At 41.1% G+C, this 26,784-nt stretch overlaps 2 protein-coding genes across 3 annotated transcripts in view; both read right to left on the minus strand.

Annotated features, from left to right (window-relative positions):
- Positions 1-1,902, minus strand: part of HMCES (5-hydroxymethylcytosine binding, ES cell specific) — a 13,535-nt gene extending 11,633 nt beyond the window's left edge. The window contains exon 1 of the mRNA XM_060766171.2: positions 1,797-1,902. The gene's annotated coding sequence lies outside the window, so the exon portion shown is untranslated. The remainder of the gene's footprint in view (positions 1-1,796) is intronic.
- A 4,816-nt stretch (positions 1,903-6,718) lies between these two features.
- Positions 6,719-26,784, minus strand: part of COPG1 (COPI coat complex subunit gamma 1) — a 35,920-nt gene continuing 15,854 nt past the window's right edge. Inside the window, exons 15-24 of one of the 2 annotated variants that reach the window (XM_060766170.2) lie at positions 24,018-24,093; positions 22,812-22,915; positions 20,145-20,270; positions 19,527-19,595; positions 15,394-15,536; positions 13,438-13,609; positions 12,562-12,659; positions 9,019-9,157; positions 8,570-8,668; positions 6,719-7,252 (exon numbers count right to left, since the gene is read on the minus strand). In XM_060766170.2, the coding sequence (XP_060622153.2) occupies positions 7,122-7,252; positions 8,570-8,668; positions 9,019-9,157; positions 12,562-12,659; positions 13,438-13,609; positions 15,394-15,536; positions 19,527-19,595; positions 20,145-20,270; positions 22,812-22,915; positions 24,018-24,093 (1,157 nt within the window). In that variant the 3' untranslated portion in view covers positions 6,719-7,121. Of the gene's footprint in view, positions 7,253-8,569; positions 8,669-9,018; positions 9,158-12,561; positions 12,660-13,437; positions 13,610-15,393; positions 15,537-19,526; positions 19,599-20,144; positions 20,271-22,811; positions 22,916-24,017; positions 24,094-26,784 lie in introns of both variants that reach the window. The other variant, XM_060766169.2, reaches the window with a different exon arrangement.

Consider the following 26,784-nt stretch of genomic DNA (forward strand, 5'->3'; position numbering starts at 1 on the left):
GAAAATGAACAAAGTCTAGCTACCACTATTTAAAAAACTCTAAAATCAGGACAGTAAATAAAGAACAATGCTCAGAAAACAGGAGAATTCCAGATAGGAAACAATCAGAGCCAACTAACACCTCCCAACAAAAAATTCCCACATGCTGTAAGCAGCCAGACTTTGAAGCTGCAAGGCTATCAATGCTAATCAAGGTGGCCAATTACAACATTCACACTGGCCTCAAGCAGACAAGAGTTCTTTCTACCACCCTGGACAGTCCACAGATGTATAAACCTCACTTGCCTGGTTTTCAACAGACCTCACAACCTCTAAACGTGCCTGCAATATATGCAGGCAAAACGTTAGGAAAGAATGCTTCTGGAACATAGCTATAGAGCCCAGAAAACTCACAGGAACCCAGATCCTATCTTGCTTGTAACTTGGAGGCGGCCTGTACTCAGAAGCAAGCTTCTGAAGATCATTATTGATTAGACAAACTACATCAGGCATCCTCAAACTGCGGCGCTCCAGCTCTTTAAGCCCCCAAGTCCCAGAATTCCTGGCCAATGAACAAGCTGGCAAAGGCTTCTGGGAGTTGGAGGCCAAACAGATGGAGGGCCGCAGTTTGAGGATGCCTCAACTACATGAAGGATAGAGCTGGACACCTGAAGCCTTCCAGATGCTGTTGGACTGCAACTTCCATCATCTCTAGCCAACAGTGAGAAGGGACCATGGAAGCAGCTGTCTAAAAACACACAGAATTGTACATTTAAACAATGGGTGGGGTAGAAGATCAGGGACCTTAAGACCTCAAGGATATTAAGGCTGAAACCCCGCCATTACCCACAGTGGATTTCTGCCTAAGGGAAGGTCACCATCCCAGACTGGCAAGGTATTTTCTCCTCACATACAATCAGATCAATTATTCACAGGAAACTACTTGTGTCCTATAACAATTCTTTGGTCAAGATTTCTCTGGAGGCTTTTCTGACACATCCACCCCAGTGCCTTGCCAGCACAAATGTCTTACCCTGTGCAAGAGAGAACTATCCTTCAATGAATCGACGTTGGCCTGGCTATGGAAAGCCACTGGGTGCCCTTGGGCATGTCATTCTCTCTCAGCCTCAGGAGGCCAACCTTTTCTGAACTAACCTCGTTAAGTACGGTGATAGCATTGCCTTAGACAGACATTGGCCAACTTCAGCTCTCTCCCCAGGTGTTTTGGACTTCAACTCCCACCATTCCTCACAGCCTCAGGCCCTTTCCTTTTTCTCTCTCAGCCACTTAAAAATGTTAGAATGTTGAGGCTGGCCAATCAGAAGCCATATGCAAATTAGAGGTCGAGATAGCTCATGCATAGGCCCTTCAGGTGTTTTGGACTTCAATTCCCACCATTCCACACAGCCTCAGGCCCTTTCCTTTTTCCCCTCAGCCGCTTAAGGGGGAAAAGGAAGGGGCCTGAGGCTGTGAGGAATGGTGGGAGTTGAAGTCCAAAAACCTGAAGGGCTCAAGTTGGGCCAGGCCTGGCCTTCGAGGTACCATAGGCCGGAAACTATTTGGGAGTGCATCCACACTGTAGAATAAATGCACTTTGGTAGCCCTTTGACTGTCATGGCTCCAGGAATCCTGGGAGTTGTAGTCTGGTGAGGCACCAGTCTTCTGTGGCAGGGAAAACAAAAGGCCTTGGAAAACTACAACTCCTTCAACACAACCTTAACGAGGGGAGGTGGTGTCAGTAACTCAATTGCCGCAAAAGGTCCTCGCCCCAAATAAAGTGACCCAGAAAGAAGGCGCAGGTAGGGAGGGAGGCCTACCTCTCTCTCGGAGCCTCTCAGGCCGCCCGCTCGCCTAAGACTGAGCGCCTCTGATGCTGCTCTCAGCCCCGCCTCTCGGCCCCGCTGCTCCTCCTCCTCCGCCACCTCTCGGCTTTCAAAAGCGCCGCCTCGGAAGTGGAGGAAGGGGCCCGCCTCACCCACAGCCTTCTTCCACTAAAGCGCCTCCATTGTTCATGGACACCCCCCATTTCGGTGCCCCCCCAAAAATGGAGGATCGCAGGGTTGGAAGAGGAGCCCCCCTCTTCCAACCCTCTCCGGTCCAACCCCATTCTGCTACAATCAAACACTCTCTGCAGGTGACCAGCCAATGTCTTGGAGCTGCTATTCTCGCAAGGCACTGAGAAGACCAGGCTTATAAAATGGGAGTAGAATCATATAGTTGGAAGAGACCACATGGGCCATCTAGTCCAACTCCTTGCCATGCAGGAAAAACACAATCAAAGCAGCCCCGACAGATGGTCATCTGTTTAAAAGCTTCCAAAGAAGGATCATAGAATCCTTGAGTTGGAAGAGACCTCATGGGCCATCCAGTCCAACCCCCTGCCAAGAATCGGGAAAAATCACCTTAAAAGCACCCCTGACAGATGGCCAACCAGAAATTGCAAATGGGAATACTTTTATTCTTCCATTTTTTCCTATGACTTTTTTCCAAATTGCCCTCTGCCAAAGTTTGTTTTAATGCCATTGGACAAGCACAACATGCATCATACAGTAGAATCCTTGAATTGGAAGAGACCTGGTGGGCCATCCAGTCCAAACCTCTGCTAAGAAGCAGGAAAATCACATCCAAAGAGCTCCTGACAGATGGTCATCCAGCCTCTGCTTAAAAGCCTCCAAAGAAGGAGCCTCCACCACATTCTGGGGTAGAGAGTTCCACTGCTGAACAGCTCTCACAGACAGGAAGTTTTTCCTAATGGAATTTCCTTTCTTGTAGTTTGAATCCATTGTTCCACCGTCCTCGTCTCCAGGGCAGCAGAAAACAAGCTTGCTCCCGCCTTCCTATGTCTTTCCCTCACATATTTATACATGGCTATCATGTCTCCTCTCAACCTTCTCTTCTGCAGGCTAAACATGCCCAGCTCTTTAAACTGCTCCTCATAGAGCTTCTTCTCCAGACCTTTGACCATTTTAGTTGCCCTCCTCTGGACACATTCCAACTTAGAGTCAACATCTCCCTTCAATTGCGGTGCCCAGAATTGGACATAGTATTCCAGGTGTGGTCTGACCAAGGCAGAATAGAGGAGTAGCATGACTTCCCTGGATCTAGACCAGGGGTCCTCACACTTTTTAAACAGAGGGCCATGTCACAGTCCCTCAAACTGTTGGAGGGCCGGATTATAATTTGAAAAAAAAAAGACTTAATTCCTATGCACACTTCACATATCTTATTTGTAATGCAAAAACATTTAAAAACAATATAATAATTAAAATGAATAACAAATTTAATAAATATAAACTTATTAGTTTTTCAATGGGAAGTGTGGGCCTGCTTTTGGCTGATGAGATAGGATTGCTGTTGTTGTTGTCGTTGTTGTTGTGTGCTTTCAAGTCGTTTCAGACTTAGGTTGACCTTGAGCGAGGGCCGGGTAAATGACCTTGGAGGGCCGTATCCGGCCCCCGGGCCTTAGTTTGAGGACCCCTGATCTAGACACTATAGACTCCTTTTGATGCAGCCCAAAATCCCATTGGCTTTTTAAGCTGCTGCATCACACCGTTGGCTCATGTTTAGCTTGTTATCCACAAAGACTCCAAGATCTTTCTCACACAAATTGTTGTCAAGCCAGGCATCACCCAGCTTGTATTTTTGCATTTTATTTTTCTGCCTAAGTGTAGTATCTTACATTTGTCCTTGTTGAAATTCATTTTGTTAGTTTTGACCCAGCTCTCTAATCTGTTTAGGTCATTTTGAATCCCGATCCTGTCCTCTGGAATATTAGCTTTCCCCCCTAATTTGGTATAATAATAATAATAATAATAATAATAATAATAATAATAGTTGTTGTTGTTGCTGTTGTTGTTATTTCGTATCACAAAATCACAAATCGAACACTTTCCATACATTACACAGTCCTAGACGCTTGGGAAGTGTTCGACTTGGGAGTTTGTGATACGAAATCCAGCATATATATCTCATTTGCTGTGACATATTGTGTTTTTGTGTCAGTAAAATAATAATTAGAAAACAAACTTTATTTGTATACTGCTCTATCTCCCTTCAGGGGCTCAGGGCGGTTTCCAACATGTAAGGCCAAATATTATCTCCTTGCTTAAGCTACATTATTAAGATAGTTGGCAGTGAGATCTCACATTTGGCTCATAACACAATTATATTCTAAAGCAGATTATTTTGCATTTGTGTTTTGGTCCCCCGCACCTCACCCCCACCCGATCTGTGAGCAGTTGCTCTGCACACTTTAAACAGAACGTTAAATAATAACTCCATGAGGAGCACAGGCAGGCAAGCTGTCCATTAACTGAGTACAGAAAAACAATCAAGCGGGCAAATCCAGGTGATATCTTCTTGCCAGAGGCCAGCTGACTGCTGTGTAAACAGCGATGTGAGAAACAGTTTAAAAAGCAGATGGTGCAACTCAATATCCAAAATAAACTGTGGGGAGACACAAGAGAAGAAAGTGCAGAAAATATGAATTTGCTGCATACAAAATTTTTCAAAGCACAGGTTTTGTTGCTGAATGAACAGGAATAACAGGGAAATCTTTAACCATTTAACCATACATGGTACAATATTTCATATTTCTTAGGGGTTTGATATACTACCCTTTGTTTTGGATCACCCAAGGTATGAAAAAGCACACCCCCCCCCCCCCCGGCTTATTCTTGAGTCAAGGTTATTTTTTATTTTACTGTATTATTATTATTATTATTATTATTATTATTATTATTATTATTATTATTATTATTATCTGGAACTCTCTGCCCCGGAGTGTGGTGGAGGCTCCTTCTTTGGAAGCTTTTAAGCAGAGGCTGGATGGCCATTTGTCAGGGGTGATTTGAATGCAATATTCCTGCTTCTTGGCAGGGGGTTGGACTGGATGGCCCATGAAGGTTAGAATAATGGTTTAATCAGAGTTGGAAGGTCTTATCTTAAATTAGTTTTATGTAAATATTCAAAAACATTTAACCTACTGATGCCTCAATTAATGTAATGTTATTGGTAACTGATTTTATTTTTTAAAATATACCAGTAGTTGCCACATTTCCCACCCTTGGCTTATACTCGAGTCAATATGTTTTCCCAGTTTTTTGTGGCAAAATTAGGTGCCTTAGCTTATATTCGGGTTGGCTTATACTAGAATATATATGGTATCTGGAATAATAGTGTGTCAGTAAAAAAATATTTGATTGTACATTTTTGTACTTTTCTCATATCTATCTGAAGCGCATACCCTCTTGAAGTTTTGAACTGCAACTTCCATCAGTTTCTTTTGGTATTATAAAAAGTGTTGTTAGCTACCTGTGAAGGGGGCACTAGGCGTTTTTTGGTTTCATCCATGATATTAGAGGGGGGTTACCATGGATTATTATGTTTTACCTATTGTTTTGTTGTTCTCTTCTCCCTACCTCTGGCTGGCTGTTAAGCATGTGTGTCAGGCCACACATACCAAAACTAGAGAACCCACAGATCAAGACAAACACAATTTCACAATTAAATGGGATACCTTGTGGTCCAGCAACCCAATCCAGAAAGGGAATATTTTGGGAGAACAAGGGCAGGGTGAATGATAGGATTTCTATGGCTTGGGGTTCAACCTGGCTAAAAGGATGTGTAATAACTGAATCATGCACATACAATAATGCTACAGTATGTTTAATGACACAGCAGTTGTATCAAAAACTATGGAGAGTAGAATAAAACATAGTATTTGCCTTTATAAAATCAAGCAAAACAGTAGAGGACACCCATTCACTGCACAAAAATGCTGGCTCTTATTAAACAAGTTGCATTTAGGAAAATGAAATGATGTGATTAACAGCTATGTATACACCATTACATTTCCCAGGAAGTGTGAAATTACCAAAAAAGCAACATATTGCACAGAAACCTAGTGACTTAAGTATAGAAAAAATGAAATGCAAAGGTGTCTCCCTTCCTTGATCTCTTACTGCTTCTGCCAATCAATAATTTCAGATTTTTTTTCTCTATATAATATTTTTAATGTAAAGGTTTTCCCCTGACATTAAGTCCAGTGGTGCCCGACACTGGGGGTTGGTGTTCATGTCAATTTCGAAGTCGAAGAACCGGTGTTGTCTGCAGACACCTCCAATGTCATGTGGCCAGCATGAATGGAATGCCGTTACCTTCCTGCCGGAGTGGTACCTATTGATCTACTCGCATATGCATGTTTTCAAACTGCTAGGTTGGCAGAAGCTGGGCTTGACAGCGGAAGCTCACGCCACTCCCCGGATTCGAACCTGCGATCTTTCGGTCAACAAGTTTAGCAGCTCAGCAGTTTAACCCACTGCGCCACCAGAGGCTCCGATATAATATTTTTATTAAGAGTTTTTTCAATAAAATATTTAAAAATTAGAAAAAATAGGGAAATTCTATCCTGGAGAAATTATTTTTTAAATGAAAAAAAAACTGTCAGCGAGACTACCAATATATATTGTTATACAGCATTGCTTTGTACCAAGAACTGGATTTGAAGTTTGTGGATGCCTTTTCAATGGGCAAAAGGTATCAGATGTAAAGAGCTGGAAGCAAATCCAACTGTACATGCCTATGTAGAGCAGACCAAATTGAATGAATGCAACTTTTAAATTCAAACTAACTTAAATCCCACTGATTTCAACAATTCCATTTTAGGTAGAACTAATAGTGGATATAGCCCTTATTTCAGATTCTTGAGAAAGCAAGACCACCTTTTTCATTACTGAGATAGAGGTAACATGTTTATTTTTGTAATCCATTTTGAAGGGATAAAAAAATCAAACACAAACAGAAACTTCCCCAATTGTAAAGGTTCTCACTGATCACATACTATTACCACAAAACAATGCTATGATCCTGAAGCTGTGAAGTACTTCAATTTTGTTATGACATTCTTTAAAGGAGCTTAAAGATCCTGAAAAAATGACCTATTCAGTATTTCATAAAACTGATATTATGTCTTACAAACATTATTGTGGTTTATTTAAAGCCACCAAACGTTTTTTCTCCAAATTAGAAAAAGAGCAGTTGCCCACATCCCAATGCTTCTCTCAGGGTCCAGAATGGTGGAAAGAGATTTCCAATAGCCTCCTTTAGCTTCAGAGTCTTAAATACAAAATCCCAGGATTTGTTTAGCCAACAGAGGCCATGATGGCATCTACGGGGATTTCTTCTCCACTTCGTGCCGTGACTTGCATCGTTACAGCGTCTGTTAGGACAAGGCGCGAGCGAACCAAGAGGTCGTGGCCACCCCGAAACACACCTGCAGGAGATATTAAAAAATGGACAACACACTTGTGAGTCTAGAACCATTGCGGGCTTGTGTGTCTAGAACCATTTCTCCTACCCACAGAAGGAATTTAACTCATATTCCCAAGATTCTTTTTAAATGGGCTAATCAATGAGAATAAACCCATTAAAACCCATGGATGTGTTAATGGTGACTAAGAAATCTCATTAATTTTAGTGGGTCTATCGAGTTGGGGTTAAAATTGGGTTAACCCAATGCTTTTTATAATCACCATTAAACATACTCATTGAATTGTTATGACAATGGCTATGTAGCATTATAGTTTTATCTTAATCTCCTTGTGTTCAACAAAAAAGAGGTAGATACAGTCATAATATGCAACCAGCATGTCTTTAGAGAAGTTCTTCTTATGCCAGATGTGGAGAACATTTTCTCCTATAGAAGATTTGGATTGAACTGTCTCTGTTCTTTATCACCGACTATGCTGATTGGGACTTCTGGGAGTTACAATCCAAAACAGCCCCCAAAACAAAATAGTGAGCGAACATCTCCATACAGCTGTGTTCTCTCGAGTTTTCAATCAAACAGTAGATAGGCCTTTCCAAACCCTTTCTTACTTTTCCCCAGGAAGACATTACTTTTCTGCCTTGATGCCTTGTCATCACATCTCCAATGTCATGAAATGGAAGGGGGTTAGGACATGGAGAATGGATACTATCTTTGTTTTTTCAAAATATAGGATGGATTTGTGGGAATGGCAATACACAGAGGCCCAAAGGAAGGACAAATAATGCAAATGTTAGCCAACTTGGAACGGAATAATGGATGACAAATCTGGATCATGTTTTTGATGATGAGACGATAGTGAATAGTGAATTGTTATTGTAGTAATTGTTTATTAATTATATAATATGTTAGGTTGTTAACTGTTTTTACACTGTAGCATTGAATTTTTGCTGTTCTTATTTGTTGTGAACCACTGTGAGTCGCCTTCGGGCTGAGAACAGCGGTATATAAGTAAAGTAAATAAATAAATAAACTTGAATCTATGATATTCCTGTACCTACTGAACACATTTGGGTGAGGGAAAAATAATTCTTTTACAGCAATTGGGGTAGAGTGTTCAATGCTAAGAAAAACATGAATTAAGGAGAACAGAAGCACCTGTTAAATTGGTATCACATAGACAGATTAATCTTGGCTGTGAAATTCATTTAGAAAAGGAAAATTGCAAGGGAAGTCATGATACGCCTGATTTTTAAAAATTCTTTAGAGTCTATTGTAATCCCCATAACTTTAGAGTTCAGAAGAATCAGCAGAAAGACTAACCTGCCAGATACAAGGTATGTGAGTTTTTGTTTTCAGGCACTTTATCTGATCTCTCGCAGGGCTGCATCCCCAGAAACTTCACAATATTGCTGACTGCCTCTGTGGAAATAAATATTGGGGCACAGTTTTACAGCATGTTTTGTAGATATATCAAAGTAAAATGTGCCATTTTCTTCAGTGGAATAACACATTTGCTATAATACAAACATACATGTTATTATCTCACAATGCTCTAATTCTCAAAAAATGTATAATTCGTTTGGCTTTCCTGTATCAAAAAGCAAAATAAACCCTTCTGGTTCATGTGCATTTCTCATTTCCATCAAGGACAGGGAACTATACAGTTTATGGAGCAAAATCAAGAATATAAGAGAAACCATGTAGCAATCCAAGAAAAAGTAGTTTTAAAAAGCCCAGAGGAGCTGTGCTAATGTGGAGTGTTTCCTTACCCTCTAGTGTTTTCACAGTGGATAATGTGAAAGTCTCTTCTTTTTCAAACTCGTCACCCACTTCTTCCCAGGCAGCTGCAAAATTGGGCTTCAGAACCCTTTGAATGTGATCTGCTATGGTCACCTCAATGTCTTCCAGCTAACATAGGAAAGAAATACTGACACATGATATTGTTCTTAATCAGGCATGAACACTGTGCTGGATACTTTTCTAGCCTTTAAATACTTTATCAATCTTCAGGCTATGCAGCAGAAGTGAATGCTGATAATCTTAGTAACTCTGGTGTATAAACATTAAACAAATAGCAGACATTGTCTTCATTCCAATCAGGAAGGCATTTTATCTTTAAAGTTTTGTAATCCAAAATATACATAGTTTGTACAATAGATACACAGTTCTCCTCCTTCTACTTACAGTATTCTCTTTACCTGTATCTTTAGTTATAAAGCAACATTGATTTATTTATTTACTGCATTTCTGTACCGCTCTCTCTCACCCCGAGGGGGACTCAGAACGGTGTACAACATGGCAAACATTCAATGCCACCAATAAACATACAAAAGCAACATATAGCATTGCATTTATTAAAAACAATAACAAATAAATATGAATTAAAGTATTAAAGCACTATACATAAAATATTATAACATAAAACATAAAGCAGGGATCCACAAACTTTTTACACAGAGGGCCAGGTCACAGTCCCTCAAACTGTTGGAGGGCCGGATTATAATTTGAAAAAAAAAAGAATGAATTCCTATGTGCGCTGCACATATCTTATTTGTAGTGTAAAAAACACTTTAAAACAATATACTAATTAAAATGAGGAACAATGTTAACAAATATAAACTTATTAGTATTTCAATGGGAAATGTGGGCATGCTTTTGGCTGATGAGATAGAATTGTTATTGTTGTTGTGTGCTTTCAAGTCATTTCAGACTTAGGTTGACCCTGAGCGAGGGCCGGGTAAATGACCTTGGAGGGCTGCATCTGGCCCCCTGGCCTTAGTTTGAGGACCCCTGACATAAAGCATATTAACATTTGATTCATAAGTTGACAGAATCACACCAAAATCTTTCCTATAGGGAAGCCCACAAGCTTTATCATTGGGAAGCCTCAAATATCCCTTTACAACAGTGTTTTTTTTTTTTTTTACCATGGACCACTTTGACCAGGGACCACTCTCCAACATTAGTTCCAAAAGGGTTACAAATCAATTTCTGGTCAGCTTTAGATTCAGTTTGGTTATTTGGAGTGCTGATTCAGAAAATTACATTGGACAGACCACATCACTCTAGTTCCTGATACAGAACATATGTCATCCAGTAGTCGCCATCTGCTTGCCCACAGAAAACCATATTTTATAAGCCTCAGCACTATAAGAGGGTTTTGTAAGACGAGTTACTCTTGTTGCAATGGTGTAGTAATGGTGAGGCCACAGATCATATTATAGTTCTTGGGGACCACTGCTGGTTGACGGACCACAGGTTGGAAACCACTGCTCTACAAGGAAGCCCACATGTTGTGATTGCTTACTTCATCTATATTCCCTTTAACCACTCACCTGCAGCATTACATCATAATCACTGCAGCCTGTTCTTTATTGCTTACAGGTCTCATTCATTACTCTGTGATTTACTCAGAAATTATGTATTGCTTAGGCACTCCTGACTTTACAATTAGCCATGAATCCGCCAGGTACTTTGCCAAACTCTAACACACTGGCTCCTGCAATAGCAGTGATTATGTTCACTTTAAATTTAAAGCATCACTCTCAGTCTTGCACTGTTCACCTTCAACTTAGATCTTCACCTCAGCCATTTCCCTCTCCTGGAGAACAAGCTGTTCTATATTTCATTATCTCACTCTTTGCTCAAAATATTATGGAAGAAGCCTTGAAGCTGCCTGTGAACAAAATCCAACTGCCATTCCAGTTGTCTTCTCTGCACTGAAATGGTGGGAGGTGGGATTATTCAATAAATTGCTTTATGTATGCCCTGCCTTTTCACCAAGTTTGTCCTTTGCCTCGAGAGGCAGTTTGAGCTAACCTTTAGCTCAAACTGGCCTTTAGCAACATGACCCAATATCATTTAAGTGCACTTCATTGTACGGATGCTGAATACAATCCATTCTTCTCATAAACAGCGATATTATTTTGGATAGCTTCTTTAACTAATACAAATGTAAGTGGATGTTACTGTGTTATGGCTAGATATTTAACAGTGACAAAACAATAAAAACCAACTTTTCTCCCAATAAGACAAAAAGTAGCCTTGACAATAAATCAGAACAGAGTTTAATTTGCATTGTCAGATTTGCTTTTCAAAATGGGAAAAACCCTTTACCTTACATGGAACAACTGAGATCGCTGGGCAGAAAACAAACCTCTGTACAGTATTATGTAAAGCAGATCAGACTTTAATGTCAAGGGTAGAGGTGAGCGCCAAAAAAGTCCCGGGCAAGAAAAACGCCCCTTCAGGTTTCATACTCCACAAAGACATTCATTCCCACAGTGCTTTAAGTTGACAGGAAATCAATGGCTCTGATAGATTCAAATGAACTCTCCAAGCATAAAAGCTGGTCCTTCACTCAGCATGCCATAGCTTATTATTACAGATTCTTTCTAGTTCTAGCTTAGCCCCAGATGCTGTTGAAATTGGCCATATCTTTTCCTACTAATTACCCAGGTTACTTTCTTCTCTTAGGCCCCGGAAAGGTACAGCCATAGACTCTAACTAATTTCCTGAGCTCTCTAAAATTGCACTAGCCCTGGCCCGTCCTTTTAAATTACCTTGAACAGGCAGGATTATTTTAAATATATACATGCTATTGTGGTTTTTAATGCTTATATTGTCTTGTTAATTTTATGTTTATGCTGTTTTCCTTGAATGTATTGATTATGTTATTGGAAAACGCTCTGAGTCCCGTCGGGGAGATAGAGCGGTATATAAATAAGGTTTGGTTCTTGTTGTTTCTTAAAGGAAGAATCTTTAGCCTAGTTGGTATGGTAACTATTTTGGGGGTGGCGAAATTGTTAGTTTTGTTGCTTAATAAAAAAAACACCCAGAACAACTGCAAACAGTCATAAAGCAGCAAAACAGTCTTTGCCAACACATTCTATCCATTAAACATATGCATTATGTAATCGGCTTACAGCAAACATCCTTGAGGGAGATGTCATGGCCTTCCAAATATACAACTGCCAAAATTCAGCTGGTTACAAGCCAGATCTCTGCATGAGCCCCTCTCACAGGAGACTACAGGCTCAACACTTCACCATCTGGACATGCTGAGACCAGACTGCTTGTTAGCACAGAATCTTTATCAAATCCATTCTTTGGCCCTCATGAAACAGGATGGCTAATGCATTTGTTATTTCAAGCCATAGCTTCCCTTAAAAAAGGAAGGAAGCATTTTCTACGTCCATAGCCTGGCCTTGCAGCATCTACCATGACACTGAACAGAGGAAGATCTGGCTCAGTGGACTTGAATAGGGCTAGAGGAGTAACCACAGGACTAGTAGAGTAAACTTCTTTCTTACCACATATTCGTCCTCGTAGCCCTCTTCCTCGGCTTCTCCCGTGTTTGGATCACAGTCCTTAACTGTGAATTTCATCATACAGCTGAAAGTACAGGCCACTGCAAAGAGAACAAAGGCGCAACCACAAATAACATCAATGCTACTAGGAGATATGCAGGTTTCATGTTTATATCTGTTTTATTATAATATGTGTATTTATGCTTGTTTTACTTTGCTGTTGGCACTGTACTGTGCTGGTTGGTAGCTGCCCTGAGCCCCTATGCAGAGGTTGAGAAAGGATGGGATACAAATGCCCTAAATAATTTAAATAAATAAATAACCCTGTCTCTGGCCCAGTGCATTTATTAATTAGAATAAATTGCCAATTGTGAGGATGAAGACTGCCTGCCTGCAAAGTTATGAGAGACTTTCTAGCATGACTGATTCTTCACAGATGTAAAAGTCAGATTAAAGCAACTGGCTTTTCTCTCTAGGTCAGTGGTTCTCAAACTGTGGGCCCCTGGATGTTTTGGCCTTCAACACCCAGAAATCCTAACAGCTGGTAAAGTTGTGGGAATTGTAGGAAAAAACATCTGGGGACCCACAGGTTGAGAGCCACTGCTCTAGGTACAGAACAGGTTTGGGCAAACTTTGGCTCTCCAGGTGTTTTAGACTTCAACTTCCACAATTCTTAATAGCCAGTAGCTTTTAGAATTATTATCCTGAATTATAGAACTGAATGCAAAAATCAAATTCATACCAAAGGCAGTATTTACTTGGAACCTACTGAGATAGTTATGGATATGTTTCACAACTATGGTAGTGCACTGTTGAAAAGGAATGGAAATGTATTTAGAAAGGATGGAAAGATTAAAGAAACAGAGAAAAAAATCCTACCTGCTGTGGGGTCCTCTTCAGGCAATGCACATAACGTATAGCAAGTCCCAGGCTGGTTGTATAGCAAGCTTTTGGCGGGTATATATCCAATTACTTCATATCCTTCCGTTGGCTCCATTTGTACAGTGACATTTTCTAGGATCTGATCATTCAAGGTATTTGTGCAGTCAAACTGTGATGGAAAAATTAAGATGCATCAGCACATGAAGAGATCATTGACACTGAACTCACAGATACTGAGACATTTCATTTTTTCAGGCAGAATATTTCCCTCTCACTGTTTATAATCTCACTAATATTTTATGTTGTGAAGATCTAAGGGCTCTTCCACACAGCCCTATATCCCAAAATATCAAGGCAGAAGATCCCTCATTATGAGTGTGGATTCAGATAGTCGAGCTCAAAGCAGATATTGTGGGATTTTTCTGCCTTGATTTTCTTGGATATAGGGCTGTGTAGAAGGGCCCTAAGGCAGGGGTTGGGCAAAGGCTGCACGTGGCTAACTGCGCTGTTTTTGTGCCCCACTCCCCCAGTATTCCTCAGAGCTTAAAAGGTTTTTAAATGTGTTTTTAAGCCCCCAAATGCCCTCAGGGGACATGGGGGCATCAGGACCATGCTTTTGGCACTTCTGGGCCATTTCAGCCCATAGCAAAGCATTTATAGAATATAAAACAGGAAGTGATCAGGAAGCAATATCTGATTAACTACTGTTCTGAAAAAAGGATCTTCCGTGAGCATAAAATGGCCCAGAGACCCCAAAACATCATGAAAACAAAATTTCATAGGTGCTCAGGGGGCAAAAACCTCCACTTCTTTGATTTTGAGGGGACATAGTGGTGGGAATGTAGCTCTTCAAGGTCTCCAGGAGGAGCTAATCCAGCACCCTAATATTTCAGAGTTGCCTCCGCTTGATTTAAGGACTGGTTCCAGCATGATTTCTGAACAGCTCATAGGTTTAAAGATACATAGAATAAGGCCCCCTGTTTATAGAGAGATATCCAGATAAGATATTTCCTAGAGAACAGATGGATTTTGTTCAGTGAATTGGATCACTGAAGCGAAAAGTCTCCACTATTCCTAGGTAGGCTGACACTCCTCCACACTGAACTGTAGACTGGTGCAGTTGCTAAATCAGAATAGCCACAACACTTGCTCCAGTAAAGTGGCTAATTCAGCATGATGACTTCTCATGTTACACTGTACATATTAGGAGCCCACAATGGTGCAATAGGTTAAACCCTTGTCCAGCAGGACAGCGCTTCAAATCTGAGGAGAGTGGGTTGAGCTCCCTCTGTCAGTTCCAGCTCCCAATGCAGGGATATGAGAGAAGTCTCCTACAAGGATGGTACAACATCAAGACATCTGGCCATCCCCTGGGCAACGTCCTTGCAAAGGTCCAATTCTCTCACACCAGAAGCAACTTGTAATTTCTCAAGTCACTCCTGACATGAAAAAAAACCTGTCCATATTTCTTTTCTTAAACTATACACAAGGTATATAAACAAACCATGCATCTATCAGCATTACTAACATGCCCCACAGTATATTTAATAGTTGAACTGAGAAAAAAATAGAACAAGCATCAAAAGTGGTTCTTAATACAGCGAGAAGCTACACTTACAAAAACCTACTGTACAAATGTTTAACTTTTCTTCTCATCAGGACCATGCTTTTCTCATCAGGACCAACTATCATATTCATCAGGACCAACTATCATATTCATCTCATCAGGACCAACTATCATATGATGCCAACTATCATATTCAAATGCTTGTCTATTTACTGCAGAACACATGAACTGCCAAAACTCTCACAGCTACGGCAGTGGGGCAAATGAAATCAGAGCCATTTCTTTATTTTTCACTATGAATGTGGCTCTCTCTTCTTCCCTTTGCTCCTGGAATCAAACCTCACAGGAGATTCTTTATATTATGTTTTTTAAAAAAGAACACGCACCTGGAAGACTATGTGGTTGATGAAGGTGTGCTTTGTACAGTGGATCACGTACTCCGTCTCCAATTCTGTAAGGGCCACTGGCTCGGGAGAGGACTTGAACAGAGGGCCAAGACCCCGGAACTCGGGAATAGCAGCCAGTTGCTCTGAAATGCAATGGAAAGAAAGAAGAGAAAGGGACGGGTATTCATTGTCAGGGCATTATTTGGTCAAATAAATGTGAGGGGTAAAGATAAAAGTATTTCTGCCATATTCATTTTATTTGGGCTGTTCCATACAAATGCAATTCTAGGACCAGTTCTGGGCACCACAATTCAAGAAAGATATTGACAAGCTGGAACGTGTCCAGAGGAGGGTGACCAAATGGTCAAAGATCTGGAAGCCAAGAATCCCTATGAGGAATGGTTGAAGGAGCTGGGCATGTCTGGCTTGGAGAAGAGAACATTGAGAGGACCTTGATAATCATCTATCTATACACATAATAAAACTGAAAATCTGTATGTGGCAGAGGTGTCCACTTACACAGACAGCCTCCCACCTCCACAAACACCTATAATCCACAGTGCTGAAGAGCCACCAAAGCCCTCCCTCCAAAGACATTGCAGGTTACAGCGGGTGCCATGAACATGAAAGCCAAACCCGACCAATGTCCTCCCCAAACACCAGACTTCTCACCCTCAAGGAAGGTTTTTATTTGGGGACAATTTCATCCTAGGTGTTTTGTTTTTCCTCCAGAATGGACATTCCAGAGTTCTTACTTTTTCCATTGCTGTGGAATTTGCATGACCCCGCCCACTGCCTTTCTTTCCTACCCTTTCCTATGGCACATAGCAATCAGGAATTGATCAGCAACTGAGCAAGAGGTTTGGGAAGAATTCATCATGAGTTATAGGAGTTGTAGGTATTGGGATGTTTAGTTCACCTGCAATCTAAGGACTGCACTCTGGACTCTACCAACAATAGACCTGGAGCTAACTTGGCACACAGAACCCCCATGACCAACAAAACATATGGGAGGCCTTTGGAGGGATTTGGAGGAGTTGCAGTTCACCTACATCCAGAGTACACTATGAACCAAACAAAGATGGATCTGGACCAAACTTGGCATGCATACTCAATATGCTGAAATTTGATTACTGGAGGGGTTTGGGGGGAACTGACTTTCCTTTCTGGGAGTTCTAGTTCACCCACAACCAGAGAAATAGTGACCATTGATGAGGGACCCAACTTGGCACACAGAATCCCCATGACTAACTCAACCTACTGAAAGGGTTTGAGGGGACTGACTCACTATAGTGGGAGTTGTAGTTTACCCTGCAGCCAGAGAGCACACTGAACCCCACCAATAAAGTATTTAGAGCAGACTTGCCCAACATAACAAACTGTAAGTACTGATGGGAGTTTTCGGGGTTAACCTGGCATGATGTGAGTTATAGTTCACCTACAACCTTATGGATCTTGTACAATTAAAAAAACTGACTTTCAAATAACACAGGCAATACTAGTTACCCAAGCTAGTGTTTAAATATTTGAAAGGATTCACATTGAGGAGAGGGCGAACTGGTTTTCTGCTGCTCCAGAGTCTAAGAGAGGGAGCAAAAGATTTAAGCTGCAAGAAAAGAGATTCCGCCTAGCATTAGGGAAAACCTCCTGATGATAATGCCGGTCAACAGTGAAGTGTGCTGCCTTGGAGTGTGAAGGCTTTTAAATATAGGAAGGATGGTTATCTATGGGAAGCACTGTGATTCTGTGTTCCTGCATGGCAGGGGGTTAGACTGGATCACCCTTGGATCCACTGCACCCCCGGTGGCGCAGTGGGTTAAATCTCTGTGCCGGCAGGACTGAAGAGCGACAGGTCACAGGTTCGAATCTGGGGAGAGGTGGATGAGCTCCCTCTATCAGCTCCAGCTCCTCATGTGGGGACATGAGAGAAGCCTCCCACAAGGATGATAAAAACATAAATTCATCCGGACATCCCCTGGGCAACGTCCTTGCAGACGGTCAATTCTCTCACACCAGAAGCGACTTGCACGACAAAAAAAACAAACAAAACAAAAACAAACCCTTGGATTCCCCAAATATAGACTCTCTCTGAATCTGTATGTGAGGCATCTTTCCTTATATAGAAAACATGGTTGGAAGATTTACAGTGTTAAAACAAAGAGAATATGCCTTATGGGAATTGTAGGGCATTTCTTTCACACAGGGCCAGCACTCCCCCACAAGTACTACAAATAAGATGAATACCCAGGAAGAAAGCCAGTGTGGCTTGATGCCTAGAGTACTAGGCATGGGCCAAGTTAAAATCCTCCTCAGTCATGGTTTTGAAGTAGCTTTTGTCTGCCTGGCACCTTTCAGATGGTTCAGCTAAAATTCCCATCACCTGAGGTGTGTATTACTTATTTCAACATAATTGCATAGCTCTAAATTGGAGAAGACTGCCTTAAAGCATGGCTGAAGGCTTGGAAGGCTGTCTCGACGTTAATTCTCTCATCTGTGAAAAATGAATATAAGAAAACCTCTTCACCAAATCTGTGTAAAGAAAAAGGAACCCATTTCAAATTTTCCAGCAACTAATAAGATATATTGAGTTGCTTCCTTTACTTGTAAGAACTGTGATGGAAATTTCAGCAGGGGAGGAATTAACACAAAACATTCCAGGTGATGGAACCACTTGTGGGATCCCACAGCCTTAAAAAAATGGGATGCACCAGGTACAATAAGAAAAGAAAAAAGTCACTTATGTTCCAAGAGAATTACTGTTCTCTGCAATCTGTGCCTTGGGTCTACTATCAACATCTCACCCAGCACTTTCACCTTGGGCATAGTTATTTTCCAAAATTCATGAGGGAACAGTCTCCTAAGATCAGATCTACTGAGTAATTTGACTATACCAAACATTTTACAGTCTTCAGTGGCAGCTTCAAGGACAGGTGCGAAGACACGCTTCATCAGGCAAGTAAGAATAATTTTAGTATAGCTGACTTCCCCTCTAAAGTAAACATAGGCAGCTGTTGTGTACCAGGTCTACATGAGTTTATGTCTACACTGCATAGCTGTGGCTCTTTTCATGCAGATATCTCTACTAATTGTGCTATCAAAGATCTTCTCCAGCATTTGTAAAAAGTATTCTGGAAACTGAGCAAGGGATCTTTTGCATGCTTTGTGATTAAATCTTAGATCTTCAAGAGAGGTTAGTCTGGAGCAGGATTTTGGGGGACTTTGGTCCATTCATCATAACTCAGCTTACACTATTTTACAGAAGTGTTGTGAGGATAAACTGGGCATGTATGGAGAATTCTGTGTGCCAGGGGTGCAGAAACACGGGTCCTGATGGTAAAACAGGACATTTGAGTTTCTGCTATTTTCCTTGAAACAGTGAGATGGTGGTTTCTCAGTTTGTCTAGAGCACTGCTTCTTACACTGTGGGTCCTGACCCCAAATGGGGTCCTTTAGCTCAATGTTGGAGTCCTGAAAAATCTGACAACAGTGAAAATTTTCCAAATATCACCTAATGGCAGTTTTAGACATCTGTTAGGCAGTGTTTACAGTAGATTCTTCAGAAGATGCTTCAGTTGTACTTCACAAAAAGGAAAGCCACTCTATTTAAGAAAACCTCGCAAATACTGTACATGTTTTGATTTTTATACCTGTTTATAAACCTGCATACATAAACATTTCTCAAGCCGAAAGGGGTTGTGATTGAAAAAGTTTAAGAAGCCTCAATCTAGAGATTGTGTTTCCTTCCATTCTAAACTGCTGGAATAGGTATCACAAGCCTTAGTTGCTGACCAAAGGAGCTTCAAATTAAAATATACTGAATTTTTGATTGTCTGACACTCTCTGACTTCTCTTGAAAATTTTTCAAAGTGTTCTGAGACTGAAATCTGATGTATGTCACTTTGAGAGCTCTGAAAGGGTGGGTTTTAAAAACCTCAATTCTGAGGTTTCCCACAGTCTTACATACTAGAAGGGCAAGGCAGAACCCTCTGTACAAACAGATTTAATTGTTCTTAGGTAGCAGCTCTGTCTACTTAATCAAGAAAATTTCTGATGCAGAGTGCTGTGACAGATTATTCATCCCATACACCAGAGAGCTATTTTATTTTGTCCTAAAATACAAGACAAAAGCATACCTTGGAAGATTTCTTGTCGTGTTGCTGCCACTTTATCTGGCTGCTTGACTGTAGATACGGGAACATTTTCTGCTGAATTGGAAGAAAAGACACAACATAAGTAGACTAACGCACAAGTTTGCAAAACTGAAAGAATATTGTGGTAATTTTTAAAGGACTCTGTCTCATTTTTGTTCTTTGTTTAGAAAAGGGCAACACTGATGGATGGAAGAAGAGAGAGGTTGGAACAAACAGCAGGTTATGCCACAGTGATGTGAGACTAGGGCCTATTCCACACAGTTTATAAAATCCCACATTATCTGCTTTGAACTGGGTTATATGCAGTGTGGACTCAGATAACCCAGTTCAAAGCAGATATCTGCCTTGATATTCTAAGTTATATGGCTGTGTGGAAGGGCCCTAGAATGCCAAAATGTGAATAAGGTGGCTGCTTAGGGGGGGGGGGGGGGGGAAGAAACTTGCCCCAAACATCCCAGAGAATGAAATGTAAGGAATCCAGAACATTACAGGTATTACTGCTGACAGGACCTTATGAAACTGAATCTGGGCTATCTTGGAAAAAGAGAAAGAACAAGGCCTCCAGATGAGAAACTTTCCTTTAATTGTTTCTACCTTTACCTGTTCTTTGGTCAATGATAGGGGCAGTTGCCAAGGGAACAGACTTCATGTCAAAGGGTTTCTCAGAGGGATCCAGAGTATACTGATGCAGCGCCCTCTCCAGACCGGGGATGGACACTGTCAAGCCTGGAGAAGAGGAATGGTGACAATAAATAAATGAATGAATTATACCCACAGGAAACTAGACAACATAAATCAGGTTGTAATTAGCTCTCTACACCTGCTATTCCATGTGGCATTCCCCTTGTCTTAAATCCACCCCAAATAACAAACCACATCTATTAAAACACCTGAGACTTTAGCCAGTTTAATCCCCCACTGCTTAAATAGGATGAAGATAAAGCCACAAGCAAGCCACACACCAGGAATCTCTTTATCCTGATGTGGAGACATCTATCAGCTTGTCAGATAATCATTTTTAATGGCACTCTGCATATTAGGGAGGAAACCAGAACTTCAGAATATCCTCTGGAAATGGCTCTACTCCCTGGAGTAGTGTAGAAACATCTGTTACACATCTGTTCTCATTTAGGGCTCAAAAGTGTGTGTGTGTGTGTGCGTGTGTGTGGGGGGGGGGGCATTACCATTCATCACTACCAAAGAAGTTCACACCTAGAAATCAGAAGCAAATCCTCATTTGCTCTTCATGCCGCATTAAGCCATCTCTGCTGACTTACAGGCATTTAAAAAACATGGCAATGACAATAAGCCTTTCACCCTTCTATCTGGCCAGCTGGCATTCAATCAACACTGCACCGCAACAGAGAGTGCCAGCTGCTGGGCAAGGAGGCAAATGAGGATTTTAATCTTGTTGCAACCAATTCCCAATCTTTCAGCTTTTTGGAAGAGCGTTAAAATCTCTTCAAACTGGCTGTTTAAATTGTTTTGAGGTTTTTCTGTCCATTGTGTGAGTTTCTGATAGTGGTAATGGTTGTGATTAGTGTCATAATTTTACCATCTAATTTGCTTTTTTAAAAAAATGTTTTTAATTAGAAATCAAGGCCAACAAGCATTTAACATGGGTGTTTAGTGGGGGAGTTTTGAGAGGGAGGCCTTGAGTTCTGCTTCAGAGCCTCCTTAAGACTACTATGGATGGAGATGTTGAAGTCTGTGATTTGTTTATTTTCTTGCTGGAAGATATGAGGAACTACATCTACAGAAAGTGCAAGTTGGTGGCTCTCTTGGAAGAGAAGTTCCAGCAATTTGAGACCTGTGACTCAACTCTTCAGCATATTAGGGAGAATGAATATTTCTTGGAGTTTGTTTTACAGCAGAAAGGTAAAGATAAGCACAGTCAGGCATGCATTTTAGACTTCGAGAAAGATGATTTCAGTAAAATTACGGAAATATTAGGCTTGAACCTAAGAATGCTAAAAGAGAAAGGAGTTCATGATGGAAAGCTGCCCTGAGCGCCCCCCCCCCCGGGGTTGAAAAGGGCGGGGTAAAAGTGTTCAAAATAAATAATAAAGTCATTTCTTAAAAGTGACATAACTGAAGGAACAATTCCAAATACTTTTAATGAGGAAAAATGGGAGGCAGCTAAAGAAACTAGAACAAATGACAGAATGGAACGAGTTTGTAGATTTAAGTTCTTCCGGGGAAATCCTGCTCTTGGCCCCACTGGCCTCACAGATGCGGCTGGTGGGGACAAGGGTCAGGGCCTCCTTGGTGGTGGCCCCATGGCTGTGGAACTCCCTCCTGAGTGAGATCAGGTTGGCCCCCTCCCTCCTGACCTTGAGGAGACAGCTAAAGAACTGGTTGTGGAACCAAGCGTTCGGCCCATCATAGGAATATTTAAAGTTAAAGTTGAAAGTGCAATGACCCAGGGCTGTTTATGACGACGGCTATGTCTCTGTGTGATAAGTGATGTTATTTTATGTGATGTGTTTAATAATGTTTAATGTTTTATTAGGGTTTTATCGATGGCACTGAATTGTTGCTAACACTATGAACTGCCCCGAGTCCCCTTCAGGGTTGAGAAGGGCAGTATACAAATCTAGCAAATAAATAAATAAATAAATAAATAAATAAATGGATGACTGTCAACTGAGCTGCAATTTCAAAGGGGCATGTACTAGAAATGGAAAAAAGGGGGAAGTCACCAAAGAGGAGTTCAAAAATGGGAGAAAGTCAGAAAAGTTAAGTATAGAATGAGTTCAAGATTGCTGGAGAGATTATAAACAATAAAAAGGGTCACTAGCTGATCTACATCATTGGAGGCAACTCTTACACAAGTATAAAATGCCTTGGGTTGAGAAAAGTTGCACTAACCAATTTCTTGCTGTAGTTAAGCAACTCAGGGCTCTCCCTGACAGGCCCTATGTCTCAGGATCAGAGTCCAGGTTTTCTGTTTATCCCAGATTATATGGCAGTGTGGACTCATATAATCCAGTTTAAAGCAGAACACCTGGGATCAGATCCTGGGATATAGGGCCTGTCTGGAAGGACCCCCAGAAGCTATCTTTAGAGAGGATTCAATGCAAATGCAAACCCTAAATCTGCTAATAAACCAAAAGGCAGCACCTATGATTTGTTTAACCATCAAATCTTATGAGTAAGCCTTCTTGAGACTTGTCTGTTTTGCATCATTATGTGTTTTGGCAGTGAGAGGGATTTCAGACTTTAAAAACCTCTAGATTAATTTTCCCCTCCATCTCTGTCAATTACCATTCAGAATGTAACCAGCGTTGAGGGCCTTTTGCTTCTGCTCCAAGACGCTCAGGTAGAAGGTGGCCCTGTCTCTCACTTCATTGTCATCATCCATCACACACCTGGAATCAAAGCCAGAATGTTCTGTTCAGTGGGAGGCACTGAGATTCTCACAGACTCATCCAGAAAATTACATTCAATCCAGATAGTTAGGAAATGTGACAATATGGATTGCCAGGATGGGTTGGCAGCATATATAATAAGCACCAAGCAGATAATTTCTGGAAGACAAACAAGTATTACGAGCTCCCAAAGATTATTTTTTGGCATTGAAAAGAGACCATTAAGAGGACAGGTATAATCTGCATTAGGTGGAAATTTTAAGTGCAGCTAAGGATAAAGGGGACCGGGGTGGAGCAGCGGGTTAAACTGCTAAGCTGCAGAACTTGCTGACCAGAAGGTCAGCGGTTCGAATCCGTGGGATGGGGTGAGTTCCCTTTGTTTGCTCCAGCTTCTGCCAACCTAGCAGTTTGAAAACATGCAAATTTGAATACATCAATAGGTACCACTTTGGTGGGAAGGTAATGGTGCTCCATGCAGTCATGCTGGCCACATAATCTAAGAGGCGTCTATGGACAATGCCAGCTCTTTGGCTTAGAAGTGGAGATAAGCACCCCCCCCCCCCCCCACACACACACAGTTGGACTCGACTAGACTTAATGTCAAGGGGAAACCTTTACCTTTTTCTTTAAGGATAAAGAAATCAATTCTTTGAACCATGATATGACTTTTTTAGGCACCAAATTACGTTGTTGGCTCATGTTTAACTTGTTGTCCACAAGGACTCCAATCTAAAATAATAGCCCAGAACATTCAGATCAGCTCTTCAATGCCAGAAGAACACCAAGAGTTGTCTCATTTACAGAGAAATATGGCAGGTTTGTGGATTGCTTGCTTGGAAAATTCAGTACTATTCCACATCATGTCAGACTTCTGTTGTCTATATTATTCAGAGGCCCTTCTCGTTTCATGCAGCACCAGCAATCATGATCAAAACCAGTTTAGATTGTGCACTTGGCTTGGTTTCATTCAGGGATATCCCTGCTGCAAAACAGACCTTCTTTTCCAAGGGAGAGCTCTGTCCTTCTGGCTCTGTGCTACAAGACTAAAGAAACACTGTTACTCAAATATTTGTGCTGGCTTTCCCAAATTATGCTAGCTCACCTCCGCAGCAACACAAGGATGCTGGGTAGCATCTCTTCATTCTGAGCTCCAAACTTGGCAAGGGCACTCACAGCACCTGCAAACAAATTGGAGGGGGGGGGGGAGGAGGAAAGGAGAGTGATCAATGACAGAGGCCATCCGGGAGGATCTTTAAGTCCCTATGTGCTTTCCCCAGCTGTTGTTTTTATGACTTCAAATTCCTCAGACCACCCTTTTTAAAATTGGTCTTGGGAACCTCCTGCACCTTAGGTTGAGGGATTCCTCCCCCACATTCCTATGCATGGTTACCAAAAAGGGCTTTGTCTTTCCTCCCCCTCCTTGCCACTGTCTCCTCCCCCTTTGAAGATGTAGCAATGGAGTTTCTGTGAGGGAACTTCCTTTTTAAAGGTATTTTTATTGCCCTGGGCAATCTTTTCTATTTTTCCTTCCTTTCAGTGAGGATGCACATTTTGCCTCTCTCTCTAGGCAAAATGTAGTTGCATGGATTTTTTTTTTTTATTGTGGATTTTTACATATTGTACATCACCAAATCACCATACATTATACAATTACTTACAAATTACAGGTACATTAGGAATCTCCCTTGTCTCAAGCTTTGATGTTGTTACCTCAGTGGGTTCAACCCTCTAACTAGCAGGGAGGGGGGAGGGAACGGGAAGTGGGGAGGAGAACGATAGGTATAGGATACACATACATGTAACATGTGACAAGTGGACTTCCCAACAGTCCGCGAGGTAAATAATACTTGTACACTAAATAAAAGGAAAATTATTTTCAAAACTTTAAAAAAAGGAAACTATGACTTTATTGCGTTACAAGAGACACATGTGACTACCAAACATAGTAGGCTCCTAAAACAACCCCAGCTAGGAAAAGAGTTCCACTCCCTGGCGCTACAAAAAAAAAAGGGGAGTGGTGATCTATGTGAAGGACACTTGCAAAGCCACTCTGGCCTTTAAGGATGAAGAGGGCCGATTAATAGGTATAAAAACATGTATAAACAATCAAGAGACACTGATCTGTAACCTATATGCGCCTAATGGGCCAAAAACTAATTTTATAAAGACACTAAACAAAAAATTAGCGGAACAATCATTTGAAAACCTGATCTTGTTAGGGGATTTTAATGGGGTCCTAGACTGCACGGTGGATAGGTCCGGGAAAAGCAGGAAACAGATAAATGCTGGGAGACTCCCAGAGAGCTTTCTTAAAGTGAAGAAAGACTATTTTTTACAGGATGCCTGGAGGGTTAGAAACCCCAGAGAAAGGGACTTTACATGCTATTCAGATCGACATGATGTTTGGACTAGAATTGATATGGTCTGGGCATCAAACTCAATAGTAACGAAAATAAATAAGATCAGGACTCTACCAAGAATTCATTCGGACCATTGTCCTATCGTGGTAGAGTTTCAAGGACCAAAATATCAGAGAACCTGGAAATTGAATGAATTTTTATTGAAAAAAGATGAGGATGTAGAATTTTACAGGAATAAAATCAAGGAATATTTTGAAATCAATGGAAATAAGGAAACTAAGCCAGAGGTAGTGTGGGACGCCAGCAAGGCGGTGATTAGAGGACACTTTATTAAACAAGGAGCAATCCGTAACAGATTAAGAATAGCAACTCAATTGGCTCTACAGGAGGAAATAGAGAATAAAGAAAGACTATTTAAGAAGAAGCCAGGAAATAAGAAGATAAAACTGGAGTTAGAGGCCCTGAAAAAGCAGTGGAATTCAACACAACTAGAGCAGATTGCAAAAAATCTTAAATTTCTGAAGGTAAAGTACTTCGCCCAGGCCAATAAGCCAGGTAAACTATTAGCAAGAAAAAGGTTGGAAAAAAGACAAGCCCAATATGTAACTAAAATCATTAAAGATGGGATCAGCTATGTGGAAGAAGACGGGATAAGGAATCAGTTTAGTAATTTTTATAAAGAGTTATACAAAGCGGATAAAATACAGGTAGAGGACATAGTGAAGTATCTCGGCAAGCATAAGCCGGAAAGACTAACGGAGACACAGAGAGGAAATCTTAATAAACAAATAGAGGAGAAGGAGATTAGCAGTGCAATACAAAATCTTGCTAATGAGAAAGCACCAGGCCCTGATGGGATAACTGCCATTTATTATAAAAAATTCCAGGAGGAATTAATTCCTCACTTAAAAGAAATATTTAATAACGTTATGCTAGAGGCAAGAATCCCGGAGTCATGGCAGGAGGCGACGGTGATCCTTATTCCCAAGGAAGGCTCGGACGAAAACTGTGTGAAAAACTATAGGCCGATATCACTCCTGAACGTTGCATGGATTTTTAAAAACTTTTTTACCTTTTACCTTCTTAGAATATGAAATTTAGTAAGCTATTTAGATCCATGACCTTTTCTATCTAGATTGTACTTCTTTTACTTCAATAAATATTTTTGAACCTTAAGTTCTGACACTGCAATCCTGTGCCATCCTATGGAGAGGCAGCTTATCCTAGCTCACCACACGTAAGTTTTGGCTGGTTATGAAGTTTACTTCTGGTACTCTGCTATATTTATAGTAGATTCACCCCAATTGAGGATTATTTTTGAACCTAACAGCTCAAATTCCCCAACAAAGGGTTATGGGCCAAGCATGCTTCCACTGCATCACATGAAACTTTTGGGGGAATCAATGAGAGCCCTTTATATGTTCTCATGGGGAAAAAACTGGCCCACCCTTTCATTAGAAATCTGTTTTGATAATCTCTTTGGCTCAAGCAAAACTCCAGTTTTAAAAT

The sequence above is a fragment of the Anolis sagrei genome, chromosome 2 (assembly GCF_037176765.1).
Source record: "Anolis sagrei isolate rAnoSag1 chromosome 2, rAnoSag1.mat, whole genome shotgun sequence".
NCBI classification, from domain to species: Eukaryota; Metazoa; Chordata; class Lepidosauria; order Squamata; family Dactyloidae; genus Anolis; species Anolis sagrei.